This window comes from Carcharhinus amblyrhynchos, chromosome 10, assembly GCF_965287045.1.
Source record: "Carcharhinus amblyrhynchos chromosome 10, sCarAmb.v2.hapA, whole genome shotgun sequence".
NCBI lineage: Eukaryota > Metazoa > Chordata > Chondrichthyes > Carcharhiniformes > Carcharhinidae > Carcharhinus > Carcharhinus amblyrhynchos.
The window spans coordinates 86502923-86522765 of record NC_137333.1 but is presented as its reverse complement, the minus strand read 5'-3'; the positions used below and the strand labels follow the sequence as shown (position 1 = coordinate 86522765).

At 43.5% G+C, this 19843-nt stretch overlaps 1 protein-coding gene across 2 annotated transcripts in view; it reads right to left on the bottom strand.

Moving 5' to 3' along the window:
• The window catches only part of anos1 (anosmin 1), a 197538-nt gene extending 178157 nt beyond the window's left edge, over nt 1-19381 (bottom strand). For both annotated transcript variants that reach the window (XM_080197531.1, XM_080197532.1), the window contains exon 1: nt 19107-19381. In XM_080197531.1, coding sequence (XP_080053657.1) covers nt 19107-19292 — 186 coding nt within the window. In that variant the 5' untranslated portion in view covers nt 19293-19381. The remainder of the gene's footprint in view (nt 1-19106) is intronic.
• Nucleotides 19382-19843: the final 462 nt, after the last annotated feature.

Here is a 19843-nt window from a genome sequence, read left to right as displayed (position 1 = left end):
TGTCCTCTTGGTCATTTGATATCTGGAGTGAGTTATTTCTCAATCCACAAGAAGCAAAGGAACATGAGAACATTATTTCAGCCAAAAGAAAATATACATCACTCACATCAGTTAAAGGTCAACTTGTTGTGATCTAAGTGTTCTGTTGTCACGAACAGCTTAGCAACTGTGCACATAATGCTTTTGATATCTGAAAATATTCATTGTTAGTGAGATGTATTCAATGAGTAGTCACTGCTATTAAGTTATCCATCTTCACTGATGGATCTTTGGTCATTAAAAAAATTAAGCGAGATTGGGATTACAGCAGCATGGTGGCACAGTGGTTAGCACTGTTGCCACACAGCGCTGGGGACCCTGATTCAATTTCCAGCTTGGGTTGCTGTCTGTGTGGTGTCTGCACATTCCCCCTGTATCTGCATGGGTTTCCTCTGGTTTCATCCCACAATCTGAAAGACATGGTGGTTAGGTGGATTGGCTGTACTAAATTTTCCCTCAGTGTACCCGAACAGGCGCCTGGGTATGGCAACTGGGGGATTTTCACAGTAACATCATTGCAATGTTAATGAAAGCCTACTTGTGATGCTAACAAATAAACTTAAAACTTACTGTGAGGAGATTATATTTAGATAGGTGATCAGCCAAAATGAATTGAATTACAGAGAAGATCTGCAGTGTCAAACATACTTTTCCTTTTTCTCAAGTTCTTATGTTCTGCTATTATACTTTCTGATCAGCATGCAGATATTTTCTTTTCTTCCCTAATTTCCCTTGTTCTTTGCTGTAATTATTGCTGGAGTATGGTGCCAATGTTCATATAGCCATCTTTCCTGAATCAGACTAGACCAGGAATGCTGGAAAGTTATCCTGTGAGCACACAGTCTGATCCTTATCATTTCACTTGATTTGATTTGATTTATTATTGTCACATGTACTCGCATACAGTGCAAAGTATTGTTTCTTGCGTGCAATACAGGCAAAGCACACCGCTCATAGACAAGGAATTGAGGGAGTGCAGAATGTAGTGAATTAGAGCATTGTTAGAACATAAGAACATAAGAAATAGGAGCAGGAGTAGGCCATCTAGCCCTTCGAGCCTGCCCCGCCATTCAATAAGATCATGGCTGATCTGTTGTGGCTCAGTTCCACTTTCCCGCCCTCTCCCCATAACCCTTAATCCCCTCTCTTATCAAGAACCCATCAACCCGCTTCTTAAAAATATTTAGCGAGGCAGCCTCCACCACTTCAACGGGCAGAGAATTCCAGAGATTCACCACCCTTTGAGTGAAGAAGTTCCTCCTCAACTCCGTTCTAAACCGCCTCCCCTTTATCTTGAGGCTGTGCCCCCTAGTCCTACTGTCTTTTTTGAGCGGGAAGAGTCTCTCCACCTCTATCCTATCCATCCCATTCATCATCTTATACGTCTCAATGAGATCTCCCCTCATTCTTCTAAACTCTAACGAGTACAAGCCTAGTTTATTCAGCCTCTCCTCATAGCTCAACCCCCTCAACTCTGGCATCAGCCTAGTAAACCTCCTCTGCACTCCCTCCAGGGCCAAAATATCCTTGCGCAGGTGCGGCGCCCAAAACTGCACACAGTACTCCAGCTGCGGCCTCACCAATGCCCTATACAGCTGCAGCAAGACCTCCCTACTTTTATATTCAATCCAAAAAAAAGAATTAAGTTTTAGAAGCACAGAATGAGAATAAAATACAGGTGCAGGATGATGTAGGGGTCATGGGACTGGCCACCAAGGAGGAAGCCAGCAGACAGAGGCCACAGCACATGGTCTGATCTCGGCGTTGACAGATCAGCGCATGCACAGTGGCCCCCCAGCATTATGCTGCCCGCCTCTCCAGTGGAGATACGCCCCACCCAGTGGTTTTTAATGCAATTTTCCCTGACGCACTCAGCAGTGTACAGAGTGTGGGAGATTCTTCTCTCAACTCCCATTGAAAAAACAGCACAGTTTACTCAATCAAAAGTACCAATTTTCACTGGTCACTCATGCCGCTGATGTCTGTGAAATGTTGCGGATACACCAACAACTCACATTCATGCCACACCCTTAATGCTGGAATGGTCCCTCGGCATTTAACAGGAGCATTACCGAACAAAGTTTGATAGCGATCCACACCCGGAAATAGCAGGAGAGGTGACTAAAAGCTTCGCCTGGGAAGTAGGTTTGAGAAGAGAGGAGAGAGGTAGAGAAGTTCAGGGAAGCAATTCCAGGGTTTAAAATAGAGAATGGCCAATGTACTTTCTAACACAACAACAGTCAGTGCATTTAAAAAATAAGCAGCATTTTATGATTTTTTTTTGACATGATATAAAAGCAAATATCACAAACGTTTATTATAATTTATCGTTGGAAAGTTCCAATTTGCTTCTATGGGTTCCGCTTAATGGTGGTTTGGTTGATAAACGCACTGAAGGTATTAACTGAAAAATATAAACAAAATCGTACTGAAAATATTCTAAGAGAGAATCAAGAACAACCATTTACTTTCAAGATCGTGGACAGGATTTTGTAGCCGTGCTCACTCCATGGCTGGAAAATCCCACCCAAGGTCAACAAATCTTTGCATGGTCTGTGCCCCGCCCGCTACGATTGCAGAGGCAGGTGGGATAGAAACATTCCATCCCATATGTGTGATCTGTCATGCAGGATCCTGACATGTGTGACTGATAACCTTGAGCGTGACAAAGTCAAGCCCAGAAAGCCATTACTTTGAGCTTAGATCAGGACAGATGTGGTCTATTTTGCTCCAGCTCCCTCTCACACATCGCACCTGTGCTCACTGATCTACACTAGCTCCTGGTTAAGCAACATGATAATTTTAAAATTCCTATCCTTGCTTTCAGGTACCCCTGTGACTTCACTCCTCCTTATTGCTATAAACTCTTCTAGACCTACAATCCCACCAGAAAGGTACAAAGTCTGAGGTCACGTTCCAATCTACTCAAAAACAGCTCCTTCCCTGCTACCATCAGACTTTTGAATGGATCTACTTGGCATTAAGTTGATCTTTCTCTACACCCTAGCTATGACTGTAACACTACATTCTGCACTCTCTCCTTTCCGTCTCTATGAACAGTATGCTTTGTCTGAATAGTGCGCAAGAAACAATACTTTTCACTGTATACAAATACATGTAACAATAATAAATCAAATCAAATCAAAAGAAATCGGCACTCCAATTCTGGCTTCATAAGCAGCCCCCATTTTAATCAGCACTGTTATCTTCGCCTGCCTGGTCCCTAAGCTCTGGAACATCTACCCCCCTCTCCCCACTACCCCCGTGCCCCCCCACTCCACCTCCACCTCTCCACCTCTTTTCCCCTTCTTTTAAAAGCTACTTCTTTCACCAAGCTTTAGGTTGCCGTACCTAATATTTCTTGATGTGGTTTGTGCCAAATTTTGTTTGATAATATTCTTTAGAATATAGCACCTTTAATATAGTTCTACTATATTAAAGGTGCTATATAAATACAAGCTGTTGTACTTTTCTCGTCGGTGTTGGCAGCCTTCTTACATGTCACACAAGCCTAGGTAGTGGATGTTGACACTGGAAAGTATCCTGGTTGACTCTGATATTGTCCTTGCTTATATTAATTCGCGTGTGGACACACCTTCAAGGTGTGGGTCACTGGATAGTAATTGGAGAGGAGGCTGCTGACTAATTTTTGCCTCTTCAGCCTAGAAGGCACTGAGGTCAATGTGGGACCAGCTGAGATGAACTACTAAGAATCATAGAATCATGTAGTGTAGAAGGGGCCCGTCTGCCCATCGAGTCTGCACCGACACATCTGACCTCCCACTTAATCCCATTTACCTACACCTGGCCCATAACCCTGAATGTTATGATGTGCCAAGTGTCCATCTGGGTACTTTTTAAAGGATGTGAGGCAACTAGCCTCTACCACCCATGGACAGCATGGTGGCACAGTGGTTAGCATTGCTGGCTCACAGTGCGAGGGTTCTGGGTTCAACTCTAGCCTTAGATGACTGTATGGAGTTTGCATGTTCTCCCCGTATCTGCATGGGATTCCTCCTAGTGCTCCGGTTTCTTCCCACGCTCCAAAGATATGCAGGTTAGGTAGATTGGCCATGCTAAACTGCCCCTTCATGTCCCAAAGGTTAAGGGATTAGTGGGGCAAATATGTGGGGTAATGCAAATAGGGCCAGGGTAAGATGCTCTGTTGGGCAGTCAGTGCTAACTTGATGGGCTGAATAGCCTCCTTCTGCACTGTGGGGATCCTATGACACCACGTCAGACAGCGCACTCCAGACAGTCACCACCCCCTGGGTAAAATAACTTCAGCACAGGATGCAGACTTTAATTTCCCTATGTAGTTTAGTCACGTAAAACAACTGGGAAAAATGTGCTTCTAACATTTGAGATGTGTTGTCATGTGGATGTTTAAGCCATCAGAGTATTAGGAATTTCAATCCTATAATAGTCTGAACTTAAATAAGACTTGAAATCCTGATAAAGTTTATAAAAGAGCCATTAAGCACCTGTAACAATAAAGTCTTTGGGCAAAGTACTTTTAAAATGTGTGCTATATTACAAATAAAATATATGTAAACTGGAAGAATTTTGTTCTCCTTCATTCCACAATTCTCATTCACCCCACTCTTGATGTCTTCACCTTTGTTTCTCTGTCAAAAATCATGATCACACCAGTTGTAACACTCCCTGAGTGTTCTTCAGTTGGTAGTTTCAAAGATCCTTGAGCATTACAGTAGCCTATTTTACAAAAGCCAATGTGTCAAGATTTGTGATTCCATCAAATGACTCTTAGTGGAACTCTAATTTATTTTCAAACAATGGAACACCCTAATTTAGCAAGATCATTTTCAACACACTTCAAGTATACAGTAGCCTCTCAATTAGAACATCCTCCAGCAAGCAAAATGCTTTCTTTATCTGATCATGCGTACTTGGTAAACACTGCAGAGTGGACAGAGAACAAAAAGGCCTTCAAGTAGATGTTCTCTTCAAACTAAAGCTTTGTAGCGTTGAAAAGAAACAGTGCTTTGAATAGAAACAAGGGTCTCCATTAACACCACCACCGTGGAAGTACTGGGGATAGCTTTAAACATTTTATGACTCAGCTCCTGTTTAACTCCACTCATGTCAATGATTCAAGCTTCCCATTGTTTTAGGGATGTAAAGTTTTTTTAAATATAAATGCTGTCTAGACAACACCACACTACAGAGTGGGTACAATGTATCTTTGCTTACCCAACAGTCTTAGGAATATAACCTGTTGTACCAGGAAAGAAAGTGTCCTTTCTAGTATTTTAAACTGTTTAAGCATCAACCACCTATGTGTAGAGAGAGGCTTGTATCAAAATGCAATACACTTAACACTCTTAAAAGATTCAACTGTCCAGTTTAGCATAAGTATTGGGTGAACAAGCTTTTCAATAGAAGATAATGATTATTTTCTCGTGGAAACTGATGCTCTACTTGCGTGTCTTTTGTTTTGCTTTTTTTTTATCTTTAATTAGCACTAACACAACAATGGAGTAGTGATAAAGAACTGTATTTATTTTTAAGCATGCTTTGGCGCAGCAGGTATGTCTATAACATGCATGACATTTTACCTGTGGAAACCATATCAGTAATGCAATGAAGGTAACAAATAATGTTTCAAGTGTCTCCTGTTTAAGAACAGAAAAGGGACTGGGAAACATATACTTTTCACCTCTGGCTCCTGTTCAAATCCAACCCAACAAATAGGACAAACATCTCTTCTTTCTGGTGAGTTCTAAGGCTGTTAAACATAATGAATTTTGGAATTCTCAATTCTTGAACAAATTAGAAGTTGTCACTAATTAGACATTATCACATTGGGACAGATGGTGCTGTGCCATGGGCACAGACATTCCCTGATATTTGGGGGAGGGGCCACAAATCAACTCTTTCCTGACGCTGGAATGAAATTTCTATTAATTTTGGAATCTCTCATAATTCTTCCAAATCCGACAACAGCATGAGGTAGGAAGTCCATGCTAGGCATCCATGCAAGTCACATCCTAATTAACAAAGCTGGCCAATAATGAACAAATTTACTTTGTTTAAACAAAACTCAATGTCACAGAAAGCACTTGTTCATAATTATGTGTAACAATGATCAAAAGCAACATTGCCATTTTCTTTATTACACAAATGCACAAACACACACACACACACACACACACACATGAGGTTCACTAGGCTGATACTGGAGATGAGGGGGTTAGCCTATGAAGAGAAACTGAATAGACTGGGTCTGTACCCGTTGGAGTTTAGAAGGCTGAAGGGGGATCGTATAGAGACATATAAGATAATGAAGGGGATAGATAGGTAGTGGTTGAGAGATTCTTCCCGCTTAGAAAGGACAGCAGGACTAGAGGGCACAGCCTCAAGATAAGGGCGGGGGGGCAGTTTAGATCAGAGTTGAGGAGGAACTTCTTCATTCAAAGAGTGATGAATCTCTGGAATTCTCTGCCCATTGAAGTGGTGGAGGCTACCTCGCTGAATATATTTAAGTCACGGGTAGATAGGTTTCAGGGGAATTAAGGGTTATGGGGAGAAAGCGGGAAAGTGGAACTGATCCACTTCAGATCAGCCATGATCTTATTGAATGGCGGGGCAGACTCGAAGGGCTAGATGGCCTACTCCTGTTCTTATGTTCTCACACATACACACACACATACATGCACGCACACACTTTTATCTGTTACATTTGAAAGAAGTTCTGATTTTTGTCCACAGGTATATAGTCACTTGCTAGCTAGTGAGTGAAAGGAACACATTTTGTCACTTTTCAGACTTCACCTTTACACAAGCCAGGCAACCCATCAGGTTCACATTTGGTGCTGAGAGGGCCCATGTATTTTTGCAGCTGACTGCAAGCCAGCCTGTTGGCTTCCTATCACTTTCAAAGGGTGGAGAGAGGAAGAGTGGACACCCAATGTAAGCTTCCCACAGGAAGTGGAATGCAACAGGAGGCATCATCTTCCCTTCCCCGCACCCCCACCCCCCCACCTCCCGGCCCCCGAACATAAGAACCATCACGTACCTGAGGTGACTGAGAATAATGGCACTGCGCTACCCAACAAGGAGAAAACTGGGGTTGCAAACGCAACTAAAAACAGAAATCCAATCTGTTGCTGCCAAATGACTTGTTCGCACTTCTCCTCTTTACGTGGGCACAGATGGGTCATCAAAACAGATCATTAATTTTCAGATGACACCATACAACAGGGAACACGCAAGGTTCACATGTGTATATATTATCAAGTGAAAGAACTGGAAAGTTAATTCATTAAAATGACTGCAATAAGATGTAAAATATTATTATAAAAAATAGGCTTGTCAAATGTTTCACTTAGAATCCTAATTGAAGGAGGAAGGGTCGCTGACCTGGACACCACCATGAATGAAAGGTGAATGAGCAAAGCCCGAAGTGAATCAAGATGCCGAATTTATGTTGCACCATAGTTTGTGTTTTAAAATGCCAATCAATTATTTGAAGAAAAGGCCCGAAAGGCCACAGTGTAAGGTCTTCAAAAAGAATGGGTCAGATATTGTGAAGAGTTTTGACTACAGCACAATAAGGATGTGAAGAGAAATAAGAATATTATTCAGGAGCAGAATGAAATGGTGGGCGGCATGGTGGCACAGTGACTAACACTCTAAAGCTCACTCTTGAGGCTTCAGTGTAGACTTGCAAATATAAAACAGAAAATGCTGGAAATGCTCAGCAAATCAGACAGGACACGTTTCATCATAAAAGGGAATGAAAGTCTGTGGTCCTCACAAACTGCTCTGTTTCTCTCCACCTGGCCTGCTGAGTTATTCAAACATTTTCTGTGAATGCTTCACAGAGACGCGCGTTCAATTCCCAGCCTTGGATCTGTGTCTGTGCGGAGTCCGCATGTTCTCCCTGTGTCTGCATGGGTTTCCTCCCACAGTCCAAAGATGTGCGGGTTAGGTTGATTGGCCAGGCTAAATTGCCGCTTGGTGTCAGGGGGATCAGCAGGATGAAATAGGTGGTCTTTTAGGAATAGGGTGGGATTGTGATTGGTGCAGACTCGATGGGCCAAATGGCTTCTTTCTGCACTGTAGGGATTCTAAAACAAAAAATTTAGAAAACTAGGCAAACTATTTAAAACCTTCTAACCATCATGTTACTCAAATAAGTCTGAGAGTTGTCCGTTCCATTCTCCTACAGCATGCAATTTATTTTTCAATATTAATTCACTGACAAGAATATCCTTGCCACGTCACACTACCGAAAGAGCAACATAAATGAACGTAATTTAGTTAGTGGTAGTCATTTATCAATCATCAGACATGTCATCCTTTTCTCATCCCTGTGTACTTTGAATATTTCCGTCGCACTCGTTCACAAATTAGCTCCCAGACTCCCGTTACTTGGAAGCATATCTCAGATATAAAGATTCTCGGATATGAATCAGCAGTGTCGTTTTTACTGTGGTGAGACAATCATCACAAAAAGGTGAACAGTCTTGGGGGATGCGCACATTGCACCACCAAATCTACTATTTAAAGTGCATAAGCATGGATACAGCAGCTTGCGTGGCAACCTTGAACATCACTCACTGCTGACAAAGTTTCCTGTTTCAACTACCTTAGACAAAAATAGTTCAAGAATTCTGAATTACTAATGAATCAGAAGTGCACTGCACATTTTATGAAATAACTATGAATCACAATTCAAGATCCCTTCGCAGGGCCTGATAATTAGGGAGCACTGAATCACGTTCATTCTCAGTAGAGACAGAATGGAAAACCCTTTACATACTGCTTTACCACTTTTGGGTTCCTACTGAAAAGATGCGTACCGATCTAAGGGCTGCAGTCTCCAATCGTTATTGTCTTAAGACTTTGCTTGGCACAATAAAAGAGCCATTAATCCCAAATTTGTTTTGATGGGTACAAGATCTGGAACAGGGTCCTTAAAAGTGGCAGCACAGGTGGAAAAGGTGGCGAAGAAAGCATATGGCATGCTTTCCTTCAATGGATAGGGCATTGAGTACAAAAGTTGGCAAATTATGTTACAGTTCTATAAAACATTAGTTAGGCCATATTTGGAATACTGTGTCCAATTCTGGTCACCATACATCACCAGAAGGATGTGGAGGCTTTGGAGAGAGTGAGCAAAAGGTTTACCTGGATGTTGCCTGGTATGAACGGTGTAAGCAATGAGGAGAGATTAAATAAACTGGGATTGTTCTCCCTGGAAAGAATGAGGGGGCAACCTATAGAAATTTATAAAATTATGAGGAATATACGTAAGGTGAACAATTGGAAGCTTTTTCCCAGGGCAGAAATGACAATTACAAGGGGGCACAAGTTCAAGGTAAGGGAGGAAATGTTCAATGGAGATGTGTGAAAGAAGTTTTTTACACAGAGGGTGCTGGGAGCCTGGAATGCACAGCCAAGTGAGGTGGTTGAGACAGATACATTAGTGACATTTAAGACTCAACTGGACAGACACATGAACAGGCCGGGAATAGAGAGATATGTGGTTGGTCTGGATGGGACAACCACATGCTTGGAGGGCCAAAAGGCTTATTCCTGTGCCGTATTGTTCTTTGTTCTTAGGACAAGATGTCTCCCATAGCAACAGTAAGCTAAAGTAATGACGGCAACTTCCTGACAGATTACGGTTCTGGAAAGGACATCAAAAAAGAAAAATGAAGAAAACACTAATAAAAAAGTGAAGGCTTTGGAGAAGAGAAAAAGATGGTGAGGAAACAAGGTGGCGACAGAAAACAGACAAAGTGATGAAAGGTATAAAGGACAAATGGAGAGGAAAGTGTTCATATACGAATGAGAGAAGTATTCCCTTCTTTCCAACAGTGCTAAAGTTGGAATATTAAGGGGAATTTCTCCACTTAGTAATAATGTATCTAAAATTTTTTATAGTTTGTTAGTGTCACAAGTAGGCTTACATTACACTGCAATGAAGTCACTGTGAAAATCCCTGAGTCACCACACTCCAGCACCTGTTTGGGTACACTGAGGAAGAATTTAGCATGGCCAATGCACCCAACCAGCGCATCTTTTTGGACAGTCGGAGGAAGCCAGAACACGTGGAGGAAACCCACACAGACAAGAGGAGAACATGCAAACTCCACACAGACAGCGACCCAAGCCAGAAATCGAACCCAGCTCCCTGGAACTGTGAGGCAGCAGTGCCAACCACTGTGCCACCAGACAACCCCAATCTACCTCTGTTTTCCCAATAACAATAAATCATCAACACAGAAAAGCAGTTCACGAGTGTAACATTTGCTTAATATGAAACATTCATATAGCAGTAACAATGCTAAACTTGCTGCTAGCATTCCATAGAGAGGCCAAAGATTCAAATGGAACATGACCATTGCTGGGCTGGAGGAGTCTTTACCAACATTGCAATTTCTGATGAGTTGAAAATTACATTCTATTGAATGATGTCTTAGCTGGTTGGTTAAAATCACACACATATGATTCAGAAAATATTTGAAGAAATGCCAATTAAAAAAAATCAAGGGTCATGCTTCTCTCCTATCACTTGAACTAACCAGCTGGGTCCCTTGAGGTACATGGGAATCAAAAGGCTTCATTCTCAAAAAGGTGGGTAGTTTCAATGATCATTAAGGGGGACTTGTAATTTCAGGAAAAGCCCCCCCGACAACCTTTGATAAATTGGAGGACAACAGGTCATCGCAAGTGTGATATTGACTTTTCATTTATGAATTATAGACCCTATAACTCACTGACACTGCACACATGGGTAAATCTATTGTGTGACTCATTTTTCATCAGTAAATCAATACCACTCCCCAGAGCGGTTATAGCACTAATTATCACATGTGATTATTGTGCTTTTTTTCAAAACTTAATTTAAAAAATGAATTATTCATATCCACACGATCCTTTTCACTATGTCACCAGCTACACAAATAAATGCAATTTGTGAAAACTTCAATGTAAATTAACACAAGCTGTTCAGTTTGCCACTTTAGTATAAAGGAGCCTATCCTCCCACAGTGGTCATATTTTATATGTTTGGTAGTTATACAACACATTGCTGCTACAACACAAATGACCCCACCATGGTTCATTACAGCATATATGCAATCGGTGTGTAGCAACTCAACTCTCTAAATAAAGGAACATTGAACATCAGCACTTTTTTACATTTATTTAAAATGATAAATGTTTTACCTTGACAGTTACTAAAATAGCTGGTAATATGATGGTCTCAACATATACTGATGACAATTAGAAATAGCCTATTTTATTGGTAAAGGGACTGATATGTTTGGAACCAAGCTATATGAAATGTAAAGATTATAGAATCATAGGATCTCTACAGGGCAGAAGAGGTCATTTGGCCCATCAGGTCCGCATTGACTCTCTGATAGAGTATCTTTATTTGGTGGCTTTTGCCACCCTGGTGTTGTGAGACTTCTTACTGTGTTCACCCCAGTCCAATGCTGGCATCTCCACATCAAGAGTACCTTTACCCAGATCCTCTCACCCTGCCCTATTCCCATAACCTTACATATTTCTCATGGCTAATCCATCTAACCTACGCATCTTGGGACACTAAGGAGCAATTTTACTATGGCCAATTAACCTATCCTGCATATCTTGACTGTGGGAGGAAACCAGAGCATCTGAAGGAAACCCACACAGACACGGGGAAAATGTGCGTACTCCACATAGTCACCCAAGACTGGAATTGAACCCGGGGCCTTGGCGCTGTGATACAGCAGTGTTACCCATTGTACCACCATATTGCCCTCGATCGTAGACTTGGTCTCCAGCTAATGTGGAGTTGGTTAATTGTAGCTGGATTGCTAATCTGTGTTCTTGACTTTACCTCAGCTCTTATGAACAAAAAGGAAAGATGCACTTATATAGCGTCTTTCATGACTTTATCTTTCATCACTCATCCCACTTTATAGTCAACTAAATACTTCTGAAATATAACCATCAATGATTGCCCAAATGATTGTCCTTATTTCATGCTGCCTGATTATTTCAATGCACCGTACCTTTTATTTTGTACAGCTACATGCGTAATATTAAAGGATATATCGAGCTTCTGGGTGGCTTGCGTGGTACCTTCACAACTGCTGCACTGCCATATACTGACACAGCTTTGAGAGAACATTGATGATCACTGATCTAGAATAGAAACCACGGCAGCCAAATGACATACAGCAAAGTCATGCCAATGAGATAATGGCTAGATGACATTTTGCAATGTTGGTTGTGGTGTAAATATTAGCCAGGATGCTGGCCAAAGTCTTCAACATAATGTGATGGCCATGGGCTCACTTCCATCCACCTAAGGTGATGGATGGGGGCTTGTTTAATATCTCATCCAAAAGTTGGTACTATTAATAGTGCAGCACCCCTCAATGACACTGGAATATCAACCAAGATTGCCTCTGGAGTGGAACTTAAACCTATAACCTTCTGATTCAGAGCTGAGAGTGTGCCCAACTGGAGCACTGGTGGCAATGACAAGAATGGGTTTCTTCTCCTGACCACTGACCAGGGACTCAGGCTCGAAAGCATGCCTCTGCAGATGTTGAGTGACAACGGAAACATGTTTAGAAGATGCTTTGCACAGTCAAATCACCTATAAGGTACTTGACTTCTACCTACTGTTCACAGCTCAAATATAAAAAAAAGCCATGTGGTTAGAGAATTAGCAAATATCAGTAGAACAATGCTCTATGCCTCTGAAGAGGATGAGAGAAATCTAAATAATTCTAATAAAGACCTAACATACTGCGATATGACTCTATCGCCCAACCGCAAGCAAATAGGACTAGTTTAGCTTAGGAAACCTGGTTGGAATGGATGAATTTAAAGTTTATTTATTAATGGTATAATTCGGCTTACATTCACACTGCAATGAAGTTACTGTGAAAACCCCAGTCGCCACACTCCAGGTACTCTAAGGAAAAATTTGGTATGGCCAATGCACTTAACCTGCACATCTTTGGACTGTGGGGGAAACTGGAGCACCCGGAGGAATCCTACGTAGACACAGGGAGAACATGCAAACTCCACAAGGCAGTGATCCAAGCTGAGAATCAAACTCGGGTCCCTGGAACTGTGAGGCAGCAATGCTAATCACTGTGCTACTGTGTGATTGGTGCTGAAGGGCGTGTTTCCATGCTGTATATCTTTATGATGCGCTATGATATCAGACTGAATACTTTGGTAGGTCCACTTAGCATTTTGAATCTAAGTTTTACTGCTTGGAGGTCAGCCTTTATTATTCACATGTAACTTTAATTGAAATGAATCTCTGAGATGTTTTAAAACTGTGAGCCACACTGTCTACCAGTAATACAACCTACTTTTGCTTTCTAGATGATGATTTCGGTGAGTCGTACATATTGTATATAGCATAAGTCACTCACGGATCGTTCCTGGTAAATGACTAACCCACTGCAGCTAACAGTTTGTGTGTCTTAGAAGAAAGGCTGTAGTATGTTACAACCACAATCTAGCTCCCTCTCCAGGAAAGACACAGAAAATAATGACATTGTAATATTGCAGAATGAATCCACACAGTCTGTAACGGAGCACCCGCACATAAGAATGTTTTCATTCTTTCAGCTGGTATTGAATATTTAGAGATTGACGTGCGACAGATTGTGAGTATGGTGTCTGTTCTATATGAAATCATACTCATTAACTATTGGGTGCAATGACATCGACAGCACAGTGGCACAGTGGTTGGCGCTTCTGCCTCAGTGCCAGGGTTTGATTCCTGGCTTGGATCACTATCTGTGTGGAGTTTGTACATTCACCCCATGTCTGCATGGGTTTCTTCTGGGTGCTCTGGTTTCCTCCCACGTTGAGAATGACGTGCTGGTTAGGTGCATTGACCCAAACAGGCATCAGACTGTGGTGACTTGAGGAATTTCACAGTAACTTCATTGCAGTGTTAACGTAGGCCTCACTTGTGACTAATAACTAAATTTCACTTCTTTTTAACTATGTACATATCTCTCCAATCTAGAACATAGGACATAACAGCGCAGTACAGGCCCTTCGGCCCTCGATGTTGCACCGACCAATGGAACGAATTTAATGACCCTCTAACCTAAACTATTCCAATGTTATCCATATGCCTATCCGCTGACCATTTGAATGCCCTTAAAGTTGGCGAGTCCACAACTGCTGCAGGCAAGGCATTCCACTCCCTTACTACCCTCTGAAGAAAGAACCTACCTCTGACATCCGTCCTATAATTATCACCCCTCAATTTAGATCCACTGTTAAACATTACTCACTCTGTCCATCCGATTACCTGAGCAATGGTCAAAGTAACCCCAGAGGATGTTTCAACTTAGAGTCACATTTTGTCCTTGCCTTAGCCCAGTAATGATCACAGCAGCCACTGAGCTTCCCTGATATGGTCACCTCTGCACGGTGATACAGGAAGAGAATTCTTTCTGTACAGGCTCACCGCAGAACATTGAGCTGGCAATAAGAGGCTGTATTCTTTATTTGGATGAAGAATCTCATCTTCAGGTAAAATTACATTGACCATGAATGATCTCTCAGTCTCTTAGTTTGTGTTTCAAAATCAGCTGAAAAGGAAGAATAGGCAAAGTGTGCAGGTCAGAAAAGCTAGGAGAGTTTGGGGAGGGTGGATAAGGGGACAGTCACTAAGGTAAGGGAGAGGTTGTGGGGGGGCAGGGAGCAGTCATTAAGCTAAGAGCTGGGGGAGTGGGGATAGGGGCAATCACTAAGACAAGGAAGGAAGTTGTGGGGAGTAGGCGGACAGTCACGAAGCTAAGAGCTGGTGGGGAGTAGGGGGCAGGCAGTCGCGAAGGTAATGGGGGGCTGCGGGGCATGGTGGGGCAGTCACTAAGCTAAGAGCTGGTGGGGAGAAGGGGGTAGTCACTAAGGTAAGGGGGAGGTGTGGGTGTGGGGGGCAGTCACTAAGCTAAGAGCGTTGGGGGGGAGTAGGGAGTAGGGGCAGTTGCTAAGCTGAGGGGAAGGTTGTGAGATATGGGGGGCAGTCACTAAGTTAAGAGCTGTGGAGGGAGTAGGGAGATTAGGAAAGCAGTCAGTAAGAGCTTTGGGAGTGAGGATGGGGGCTGAATGAATGGAGATGCTTGTGGGGTGGGACAAGGAAACATGATGATGTGTGAGGAAGAATGTGTCAGGACAAGGTACAAAGCATTGGGTTCTGACACTGACAGTGGTGAGTGCTGGGACAACAGATAGAAAAGTCACCAAGAATCTCAGCAGTAATGAATTCCTTTGTAAATGCGCTAACCCGCTCCCTAAAGGCTGATTTTGGTGGGTGGGGAGAGGTTGGTTCACAGTTGCAATGAACGTTAAATGGCCACAAGGACCACCCAGGGTCAATAAAGGCTCCAGGGTTTGATGTTCTGAAATCAGGAACTCGCTGTGACATGTTGTTGTAAGACACTACCTTTCGATATTTGTTCAGCTCGCTGGTGAACTTAACCTTTCCTGGCCACAAGCTGGTTAACGAGGCGGATCAATGGTTTTACCAGCCGGAACTGCAGCCTGCCATGTGGTCAAGTCAAAGACAAGTGCCAGAAAAGCTCCACCTCCCTATGGATAAAGGTTCCCCTCCGACAGAAGGCCACAGGGATTCTCGCGTCACCTTTATTCTGCGAGTTAGCAATATTTCAAACCATTTCAATGCTAAAAAGCCTCTCGCCATAAGAGGACCGGGCTTCGTTGTGGGGGCTCAGTCACGGATACGATGGACTGAGTGGCCTATCTCCCTTCGTAAGAGTGAAATCCTGGGGATCTGAAATAAAAACTTAGCAGGTCTGTGAAGGGAGAGAAGCAGAGTTAACATTTCAAGTTCAGTATGAATTCGAATGGAGAGTCATGTTGGACTGGAAGCATTAACTCCACTTCTCTCTTCACAGATGCTGATAGACCTGCTGAATCCTTCCAGCAAGTTTCTGCTTTTAGTTTTTCTTCCAGAAGCTACGTAACACTGCATTATTCACCCTCTCCTTTCCATCTCCTCATGTACTCTAAGAACTGTATGTTTTGTCCATATAGCGCGCAAGAAATAATACTTTTCACTGTATACAAATACATAGAATCATGGAATCCCCACTGTGCAGAAGGAGACCATTCGGCCCGTCGAGTGACAACAATCTCACCCCATGCCCTATCCCCACAACCCCACACATTTATCCCGCTAATCCCACAAACCTACACATCCTGGGACACTCCAGGGCAATTTAGCATGGCCAACGTATAGAACCTGCACATCTTTGGACTGTGGGAGGAAATCAGAGTACCCGGCGGAAACCCACGCAGACACGGAGAGAATGTGCAAACTCCACACAGACAGTGACACGGAATCGAAGCCGTCCTTGGAGCCAGGAGGCAGCAGTGCTAACCACTGTGCCATCCCGTGACAATGCTAAATCAAATCAAATCTTTGCTTGTCTTATTTATTTCCCTTAACACAAACCAGTAACACTGCTGTGTGGAGTTAATCGATAGTCACTCCTTGCATGTAATTTTAAAAAGGACTAATTGTAGTGTAAAATAGCTAGGGGAGGGCCGCTATATCAGACCGAGTTCTCTGAGTTCAGAGCTTGCCTGCTGTAATTTATAAACAGAGCCACGTGTGTGTACGGCTGTGTAATGCCTTCGCCCATTGTGCCTCCTATTACTCTGCATTCCGCAGAATATCGTTTTGGGGGAATTGTAATGTAAAGCATGCTTGCAACATCAGAACACAAAAAGCCGGGGGTCCCACAGGGAGCGTCCTGCTGGAGATTCTCGGCGCCCCTTTGATTTAATGCCCCGATTTGGCAGTGTGGGCTTTCCAGACGATTGCAGAGAGGGGTAGGGCTGGAGAACAGTAACCCCCAAAAGCAATGCTATCAGTGGAGATCATTCTGAGAATTCCCCACCCAGCTACAACTACCCATTCTGCATTGATTAAGTTACAGCGCGACCAGGAGTTATTCTGCTGAAATTTCTTTTTAATTTTTGACAAACTTAAATCTGGACTCTTTAACTTCGAGAAAAATACGAAGCGCCAAACAACTGCATCAAAAGTCTCTTTCTAGGCACCGTGCTTACTAATGTTAAAATCCAAAGCAGCCTCCCTCACGAAGGAATATACACTCTTTAACAGTTGAGTTTCTTCCCGAGGGGTTGGTCCTCAGAGCAGTGCCCTTTCCGAGGGTCGGTGCAGACTCAATGGGCCGAATGGTCTCTCCTGCACTGATTCTTTAATTCTAATTCATAAAGAGTTCTGTTATCACTCTCTATTTCTTCTCCCACAGATGCTACCTGACCTGCTCAGGGTTCTTTTCTAACTCAACACTTGTGTTTGCTGTTTGTCAGTAACGGTGGGGGGAATAATTGGAATGCTCCCTGCAGAGTGTGGATGAACAACTGACTGCAGGTTAAAAGCCCAACTCCAGTGACTCAGTGTCATTTAGAAATCAGCCCCCCACCCCCCGCCCCGCCACCACCACATAACACACCACCCACACACATACACAGACTGATGGTACCATGGCACAATGGTTGGCACTGCTGCTTCATAGCGCCAGGGACCCAGGTTCCATTCCCAGCTTGGGTCACTGTCTGTGTGGAGTCTGCACGTTCTCCCCGTGCCTGCGTGGGTTTCCTCCAGGTGCTCCGATTTCCTCCCACAGTCCGAAAAAAAGTGCTGGTTAGGTGCTTTGGCCATGCTAAATTCTCCCTTAGTCCACCCGAACAGGCGCAGGAGTGTGGGGACTAGGGGATTTTTCACAGCAACTTCATTGCAGTGTTAATGTAAGCCTACTTGCGACACTAATAAATAAGCTTTAAAGAGACAAGCCCATATACAGAGACAGAATATACACATACAGACACACAGACATGCACACACACACGCACAGACATACAGATAGGCGCACAGACACACATACAAGACACAGATTCAGAGGCACGTATATAAAGACATACACGGATGCAGAGATACACGCGCAGACACACACACACTCCAGACACAGTACACACAGACACAGATATGCACACAGACATATATACACATACATACCCTGACACACTTCTCCCGCCTGTGTTACCCTTTAGTTCAGTTACGACAAATCACAATTACAGGAAGGGTGACAGATGATACTCCGGCTGCTGAAACATGGAACTTTAATAACAGTGTGCTGCATTTCAGGCAGCCGAGTATCCCCTCACCACACACACACATACCCAGAGCTAAAGAATATAAAAGGAACCCCGATACTGAAGCCGCTTGCACCATGTAGGTTGGAAAGGAAACCGGCTGATATTGCCAGCGCCTTTTATTGGAGAAGAGGCAGAATCCGAGGGCAAACAGCAATATCTCCGGCATTTAAAAATCGAGGTGTCTTTCCTCGGGATTTTTGTTGAAAATGATGTTAAACTATTTCAGTGGATGCTAGGGGAATGTGGGGGAAATGCCAGCGCTTCCTTCAGGAGTACATGTACTGGCATGTTAGACAATAATGTACCTGATGCGCTGAATAGCATGTAACCCACAGCCCAGTCATCCCCTGACTGCACCTCTCACACGCGCACACACACACACACACACACACTGCCAATTCATCTGGTGTGACAGAAAGGACAACTATTCCCATCTGCACATGTCCCACCAGTTCTTTACAGGAGTTATCTGTCGGAAGGAAAGAACACCTTACAAAACAGGACCCAGCATCAGTCTCTCCTCTCCAAATCAAAACGTTCCACTCCCAATTTCCAAAAGTGCAATGATTCCAGTTAAGGGATGGAGTAGGCAAAGTTTACCCTCCACATTCAACCTGTAAATAAAACTCTGCCCGCTGAGATCAAATAAACCTCCCTTTTAATTGGGAACCGTGAACCTGTCTTCTACCTGAATATCCTCACATCACCACTTCCTGCACCATTCCAAAGTAATGAGAACTTCACGAAAGTGTTTAAAAGACCAGCCTGGGAGGGGGGGAATAGCTTGCCCGCACCGAGGGCCACTTCCACCGCGGCTGTGTGCAAGTAAATGATCTGTGGTCTACCTGAAAGTTCTTGAACAAGGCTGAGAGGCGAGTGATGTGAAGGCTCAGACAACGGGATGTGCATCTGGCTTTGGACACACTGTCGGTGGCCAGCGATTCCTCCTGTTTGCGAGCAGCCCAGCTCCATCCGGCTGTAATCCACAGAACGAGAGCCAGACGGGCAGCCGGAGCACTGCACCCAGCCATCTGATGCCAGGAGAGGACTCGGTGGGCTTTTGCTTGAAATGTTTTAGCAAGTGGGGGAGGTGATGAGCCTGTTCTCAGTGCCTTCCACTTCGCACTCTTACACACTCACATCCCTCTCTGTGGCTGCACTCAAAATCTCTTGCCGCCGTCCCCCAGAGGCAACACGGAGCTCTCAATTGGTTCAATATCGTTTGACTGACAGTCTGGGACGCCCCTGCCTCCTCACACACAACACACACGCTCCTGTAGGTGAACAACATTAACTCCTACAATCTCAAATAAAATCACTGCAGAAAACGCAGGAGAAGCTAAATTGATCATTTTAGCTGGGCTACTCATTATTAACTCAGCACAAGTTGCCACAATGGGGTTATTTCATGCTAAGTACCTTTTTGTAGCTTTAAGCATAACACGGCCTTCCGGAAAATTAAAAAGAAACCCAATCAAAAGTTTCAAAGTTATACCTTCAGCCTGAAACAGATATTGCAATTAAATTGTACATAAATGTACTGGAAACATTAAAAGCAATTCTTCCTAATGTTCATGGAATC